At 30.6% G+C, this 8,148-nt stretch overlaps 1 protein-coding gene across 1 annotated transcript; it reads left to right on the top strand.

Annotated features, from left to right (window-relative positions):
- The first annotated feature begins 4,394 nt into the window (after positions 1–4,394).
- On the top strand, positions 4,395–5,435 carry LOC123895789. The gene has a single exon (XM_045946273.1). The coding sequence runs from the start codon at positions 4,395–4,397 to the stop codon at positions 5,433–5,435; it is 1,041 nt and encodes a 346-aa protein (XP_045802229.1).
- The last annotated feature ends 2,713 nt before the right edge of the window (positions 5,436–8,148 follow it).

Here is an 8,148-nt window from a genome sequence, read left to right on the forward strand (position 1 = left end):
CTGATAGAGGTGCAATGAAAATGATTGAAATAGCTTAAACCCATGGAATTGTTGTTGTATATGTTGATAATGGACCCAACTATGTTATAGGGCCCGGTAAGAATCAAGAGGAAATTGGGGACAATGAACACTATGAGGTAGTTAGACAAAGTAATGCAATTGTAAGCTTAGAAAATTATGTTCGTAGTGAGATATTTAGTGATCATCATGATATTGATAATGACAAAAGTTTAAGTGCAGTTTGTTATTCATTTCTTAATGTTTAAAGAAGGAAGATGATACTAAATATGAAATAGATTTAATCCTGTTTTGTTTAGGTTTTTTTTTTTTTTTTTAGATTTCATTAAACATTTGAGTGCTTTGTATTTGATATATATACTTTGATTTGGATGGATGTTGATTGAGTATTATGTAATGATTGTAACAATTATTAGTGTTATTTTGACTTTTGAAGTATTAATATATTGGAAACTATTTAATATAATTTATAATTTAAAGACAAAGATTCACCCCAAATGTGAAATAATTATATTATTGAATTGATCTATGAAACATTAAAATGGAAACTATTTGATTTGATTTTGGGATTGAGCAATGGTGAAAGTTTAAAAAGTTGGAGCATAGAATGGGAATATGTATTGAGTTTGAAGTTATCAGATTAGTGAGTCATAACTATCACAATCATGTTTGTTTATGTAAAGGTCTATTTAATATTTTGCTTTAAGTCTATTTAATATTTTTGCAAACAATTCAATTAATAGGAACATTATATTATCTATGGTTGAGATTTTATGAGACAATTTTGTCAAAAAAAAATCTTGATGATTTTATGAGATTTTGTTGGACTATATTGATTTGGGAAAAGATATTTCTCGCGAAGGAATTTTCACGAAGGTTTCACGAATTATGTGTCAAAGCAATTTTTGTAGCTTTTCAGTGCATACAAACAACACATACTACATTTTAATAATCACTATGACACATGTCTCCATCTCCCATACTCTGTCACGCGAAAATCATCATAACACCCACATGGCTCAAAACATTTTCTTCTTTCATTTCTACCATTTTAGAAGTTTTGTATGCATAGTTCTTCACTTATATTCATCTTATTCAATAGAAGAAGACTCAAATTTCAGTGAAATAAAGACAAGAAGCAAGGGTTTAGGAAGGTTTTGGGGAAATTAACACCATTTTTCTCTCCCCCTTTTCATGTCTTCTCTTCTTCACTTTGTCTCTTGATTCCCTTCCATGCCATTCATTTTGTTGGTTCCCTTCAATTATATGAGAGTTGTGTTTGTTTTTTTTTGGAGTTGCGTTTGCTTGTGCTTCCTTTCTCATGTGTAGACTGTAGTTGGGTTGCATAACAAGTTTTGGGTAGGGGAAATAGTTCTTTAGATTTAGTGGGAAAATAATTAAATAAGTGGAGAACAACGATTATGAATGATTTGTCAAAAACAATAAGTGAAATGAAACTAACAAAGAGTTACAAACATGTAAAAAGAGCCTTTCGTGAAGTTTCGTGAAATATTGCTTCGCTATATATAGCATAACTCTATTGATTTTGTGAGATTTTAAAGACTTTTTTACAATCAAGATTTTTAACACATGATTTGAATGAATTTTGAGAGATTTTTTTTCAAAAGACTTTTTATAATCAATATTTCATAATGTTTTATATATTAGAAAACTTTTGTATATTTGGAAAATTTTAAAAGAATCAATAAATTTTAATAAAAGAAATTATATGTTTTTGGTAATCCAAATATTTAAACAAAAAAAAAACCTTACGTTTTGTTTTTACGTGATTTTTCTAATCACCAATAAAAAAGGTTACCACCACCATTGATGGGAAACAGAAGCAGATGAATGTGACGAAAAAAAAATCGTTTATGTAAAAAGTTGTAATAAATCAAAAATTTGTAAAAAAGATGTAGAATTTGTTAAAAAAATTTTTTTTTTGCAAAAAAACATATTTGATAGGTAAAGAAGAACAAGAAAAAAAAACTGGTATAATGATTATGAAAGTGAAAAGTCTTGGAGAGTTTGACAAAGTGAACAAAGAAAAAGTGCACTTAAACTTAAACAATCTTCTTCTTTATAATTACTTTCGTAGTTCATCATCACAAGATTGTTGATGAACTGCGAAAGTAATTATAAAGAAGAAGAAATTTGATACATTGATGATGAAAGTAAAAAGTCTTGAAGAGTTTAAAAAAGTCTCAAGGCTTTTAGTGAGATTGTTGAAAAAGTCTATCAAATGTATTTTCAACTAAAAAGTCTCTCAAAATCCATCAAAATCGGTAGACTTTTGAATATCAGTAGACATTTTAAAAGTAGTAACAAATCTCAATTGAATACCAACGGATTTTGTTGCCCCGGAAAAGAATTCATGTTTGTCTTAATTGAATACCACAAGATTTATTGAATTTTTGTAAAAGTCTTGATTGAATATCTCAAGATTTTTTGTCATAAAAAAGTCTTTTAAAATCTCATGAAATCTAAATCCAATACAACCCCCTTAAACATGAGATTCAGAATACGGCCGCGGGTTATAAGAGTTATGTCATTTATGTTTTTTAGGTAAGTAACTAACAATTAGGATTTTTAAATTTTTTAAGTAATAAATAGATCATTTTTAACTTGTTGCGCTGATACTTTTCGAGTTAACCTTTGTTATCTTGTTGCATTGTGGCTATTAATGTTGACTTCAACCATGTTGAGTATTTTGATAAAAAAAATGCACATATAATGAAGAAGATTAACCGAAAGATTAACAGTGCAACAAGTTTTTGTAATAGATTCGTCCCAGGGAAACACTCATTAATCACTTGATTCTAATGTCTTTGTTATATTGATAAATATTATAAAATTAAGGCAAAATTACACTGGAGGTCCTTTATCTTATTTTTTTGTAACACTTTAGTCCTTTATTATTTTTTTGTAACACTTTGGTCCTTTATTTTATTTTTTTGTAACACTTTAGTCCTTTATCTTTTTTTTTGTAACACTTTAGTCCTTTTTTTTTAACAATTTGGTCTTTTATCTTATTTATTTATAAAAATAAAGGACCTATATGTTACAAATAAAAAAAGATAAAGGATCAAAGTGTTACAAAAAAATAAAATAAAGGATCAAAGTGTTACAAAAAAAAGATAAAGGACCAAACTGTTACAAAAAAAAAGATAAAGAATCAAAGTGTTACAAAAAAATAAGATAAAGGATCTTCGGAGTAATTTTGCCTAAAATTAAACAAAAATGTACTATTTGTTATGAATAATATGTGATGAATGTCCATTATGGTGTAGGTTTTCTTGTCCCCTACCTATGTCCTATAAATAGCACTCTCATTTTCATGTAAAGACACACAAGAAAGAAATACTACAACTTACTTTCCTCTTTCTCTCTACTTGTTTTCTTGCTCTTTTAACTTTGTTTTACAACACGTTATCAGCACGAACGCTCTAGCCAACTGAGGTAAGCATATAACGAAATATTGAACTTATATTTCTTTAAATTTTATGTTTACATTTTTATATAGCATTATTTTGTTTATACCTTTTGAATTCCAGAAGAATTCAATATGTATGTATGCATCCCCGAAGGATTGCACATTTTTATATATCATTATTTTTATTCAACTTGAATTCCAGAAGAATTCAATATGTATGCATGCATCCCCGAAGGATTGCACATTTTTATATCATTATTTTTATTCAACTTGAATTCCAGAAGAATTCAATATATATGCATCCCTGAAGGATTGCACCAATATATTCATCTTACGTTATAATATATGTTATACAGTTCCCGAAGAACTCAATGTTATATGCATCCCTGAAGGATTGCATAAATGAATATTTTTACAATATAACGTTATACAGTTCTTGAAGAACTTCCTATGAATTATTTTTATGAATTCCGGAAGAATTCAATAAACTTGCATCCCTGAAGGATAGCTTTATTTTTTTTTAAGTCTTAGCAATTATATTTTTTTTGGATTTATTTATTTAATGTTATAATAATAAATAATTAACCAATTACATATCATGCTAAATTAATCAATAATTTGAATTTGGTTTACGTATCATATTAATTCTTAGTACGTTACTTCATATATACCTATTTATATATTGTTGATAATTTTTTTAAATTCAGTACGTTACTTAAACATGTAATCATATGCCTATTAAACATGTTGATAATTTTTCAATACGTTACTAATACATTGTTGCTCAAATATATGCCTATTTATTTCATGTACATTACTTATAAAAGTACAGTAACTGACCTATAATTTAAACAATATAATATATCATAATAATTCTTTAAGAAATTTTATTTAAACTATGCTTACCTAATTCACTTAATTTTATTTGATGATAGTATTAAGAATGGCAAATCTTTCAAAACTTGAGTTTGAGGCCCTTGATATTACTGGAAAAAATTATTTGCCTTGGGCTTTGGACGTTGAAATCCATTTGGATGCGGAAGGTAATGGTGACACGATCAAAGAAGGAAATAATTCATCAGCTCAACAAAAGGCAAAAGCCATGATATTCCTTCGTCACCATCTCCATGGGGATCTCAAAATTGAATATCTCACTGTAAAAGATCCACTTGACCTATGGAATAGTTTAAAGGAAAGATATGACCATCAAAAGACTATAATTCTTCCAAAAGCTCGTCACGAGTGGTTGCACCTACGCTTACAAGATTATAAAACTGTAACGGCGTATAATTCTGCGGTATGCCGCATCACTTCTCTATTGAAATTATGTGGAGAAAATGTAAGTGATCAAGATATGCTAGAAAAAACTTTCTCCACATTTCATGCTTCCAATGTGCTATTGCAGCAACAATATAGAGAAAGGGGTTTTACAAAATACTCTGACTTAATTGCTTGTCTTTTGCTAGCTGAACAAAACAACGAACTTCTAATGAAAAACCATGAAGTTCGACCCACTGGTGCCGCTGCATTCCCAGAAGTGAATGTAGCAACACATGATCACTATGGACAAACTCGTGGTCGTGGTCGCGGTCACGGTCGTGGTCGTGGTCGTGGACAAGGTCGTGGCCGTGGTACTAGTCATGGCCATGTTAATTTCAAAAACCCAGCTTCACACCAGAAGTGGAAGAATGAAAAACATGAAAAAGGAAAAGGTGGGCAAAATAGCAAAACTATTGAAAGCAATTGTCGTCGTTGTGGAAGTAAGGGTCATTGGTCCCGTAACTGCACTACACCAAAGCATCTTGTTGACCTTTATCATCAATCACTGAAAAATAAAGGAAAAAATATTGAGACTCATTTTGCTTATGAAGATGGTGACTTCGATTATGATATGGATCCTGCTCATTTAGAGCTTGCTGATTTCTTTGCGGATCCAGAGAAAAAAATTGATCATCTTAATGGAGAAGGAAGCACCATGAAATAAATTTCTTTTACTTTCATGAAATATAAAAGTCATGTTTATGTTCCCTTTTGTCAAGAGTTTGAGTGTGTTTTTAATTTCCTTTGTTTTTTTTGTTTTTGACAACAAGTTGAGTGTGTTTTAATTCCCTTGTTATTGGCAATGAAATTTTAAGTCTTTCTAGTAATACATTTTATCCTTTGTTATTTTTCAAACTTCATATAATCAACACTCATTATTAGAATTATTAGAATTATAATCCTGCTAATTATTCCCTTGTTATTTTTCAAACTTCAAATTAGAATTTTAGTCGCAAATGGCTAAAAGACACATATAATCAACACTCATTATTTACTATAACTATGTCATTATTTACTTGATTAATTCTCTTTTAAAGAAAATAAACTGTAACTAGCATCGTTTTATAATTAGTGCTATTCACTACAATGATGCAGCAATATGATTTGTGCAAAGTTTTATAATTAATTTTTTTTTTTCAGTTCACTAATAATATAATATTTAATAACCTTCTTTTATCTATTTTTTTAGAATGAGTATCGATACTAGCATCAAAGGAGATATGTGTCTTGCTGATAGTGCAACTACCCACACAATTCTCAAAGAAAAGAAATATTTTTCCTACTTAGTAAAGCGAGAAACCAATGTTAATACCATATCTGGAACTACAAAAATAATTGAAGGCTCCGGAAGAGCTAATGTATCATTATATGGAGGAACAAATTTATGTATTGAAAATGCATTATATTCCTCAAAGTCTCAGAGAAATTTATTGAGTTTCAAGGATATCCGCCTAAATGGGTACCATCTTGAAACAAGAAATGAAGAAGGTATTGAATACCTTTGTATCACAAAACGTGATTTAAATAAAATATCTATATTGGAAAAATTACCCGCCTTCTCATGTGGTTTGTACTACACTTATATTAGTACAATCGAAACACATATAACCGTAAACCAGAAGTTTGCGAATCATAATAAATTTGTTGTTTGGCACGACCGGTTGGGTCATCCCGGATCTATAATGATGCGAAAAATAGTTGAAAATTCATGTGGTCATCAATTGAAGAACCATGAGATTCTTCAGTCCAACAAGTTTTCATGTACATCTTGTTCACAAGGGAAGTTAATAATTCGACCATCACCAATAAAAATTAGAAATGAGTCTATAAATTTTTTAGAACGAATACATGGTGATATTTGTGGGCCAATACACCCACCATGTGGACCATTTAGATATTTTATGATTTTAATTGATGCATCAACCAGATGGTCACATGTTTGTTTGTTGTCAACTCGTAACCAGGCGTTTGCGAGATTGCTAGCTCAACTAATTCGAATAAGAGCTCACTTCCCTGATTACCCCATCAAGAAAATACGTCTTGATAATGCTGCTGAATTTTCATCTCAAGCATTTAATGATTATTGTATGTCCATTGGAATTGAAATTGAGCATCCTGTAGCACATGTTCATACACAAAATGGACTTGCAGAATCTTTTATTAAGCGTATAAAATTAATTGCAAGGCCACTTCTCATGAGAAGCAAACTTCCAATATCCACTTGGGGACATGCAATTCTACATGCTGCAACATTGATTCGCATCAGGCCAACTAGTTATCATAATTCTTCCCCTTTAAAATTAGTTTTTGGTCAAGAACCTAATATTTCTCATATAAGAATTTTCGGATGTGCGGTATATGTTCCAATTTCCCAACCACACCGCACTAAGATGGGTCCTCAAAGAAAGTTGGGAATATATATTGGATATGAATCTCCATCTATTATAAAGTATCTTGAACCAACAACAGGAGATTTATTTACAGCTCGATTTGCTGATTGTCATTTTGATGAATCAAATTTCCCAACTTTAGGGGGAGATAACATGCAGTTAGGAAAAGAGATCAGTTGGAATGAATTATCACTGTCTCATCTTGATCCTCGAACTAAACAATGTGAACTAGAAGTTCAAAAGATAATTCATTTACAAAGCTTGGCAAATCAATTACCAAATGCATTTACTGATCCTAAAGGTGTGACTAAATCTTATATACCAGCTGCTAATGCTCCAATAAAAATAGATATCCCTGTTGGAAAATCTATTATTGCAAACGAGTCTCAACCGCGCTTGAAGCGTGGTAGACCAGTCGGTTCAAAAGATAAAAATCCTCGAATAAAAAAAGGAGCTAAAAATAAAGATGACCCAAGCGAGGATATAGAAGCTCTAAAAGAGCCTTCAGACATGATTAATATTTCAGCTCTAGAAGAGACTGATCAGGTACCTGAGAATCATGAAAATAAAGAGATCTCGATAAATTATGTCACAAATGGAATACAATGGAACCGACATAAAATCAACGTTGATGATGTTTTTGCATATAATATAGCGCTAAATGTGATAAATGATAACGAGGATCATGAACCAAAGTCTATTAAAGATTGTAGACAAAGTGAGAATTGGCCAAAATGGAAAGATGCAATTGAAGCAGAATTAAACTCTCTTTCCAAGAGAAATGTGTTTGGACCTGTAGTCCGAACACCTGAAGGTGTGAAACCAGTCGGATACAAATGGGTTTTTGTGCGAAAGCGAAATGAGAATGGTGAAATTGCGAGATACAAAGCAAGACTCGTCGCTCAAGGATTCTCTCAGAGACCTGGAATTGATTTTAATGAGACATATTCGCCTGTAGTTGATGCAACTACTTTTCGCTATTTAATT

The sequence above is a fragment of the Trifolium pratense genome, linkage group LG7, assembly GCF_020283565.1.
Source record: "Trifolium pratense cultivar HEN17-A07 linkage group LG7, ARS_RC_1.1, whole genome shotgun sequence".
Taxonomy (NCBI): Eukaryota; Viridiplantae; Streptophyta; class Magnoliopsida; order Fabales; family Fabaceae; genus Trifolium; species Trifolium pratense.

Excerpts from the sequence above, each read along its gene's own strand:
- LOC123895789 (XM_045946273.1), top strand. The coding sequence starts at position 4,395 with ATGGCAAATCTTTCAAAACTTGAGTTTGAGGCCCTTGATATTACTGGA.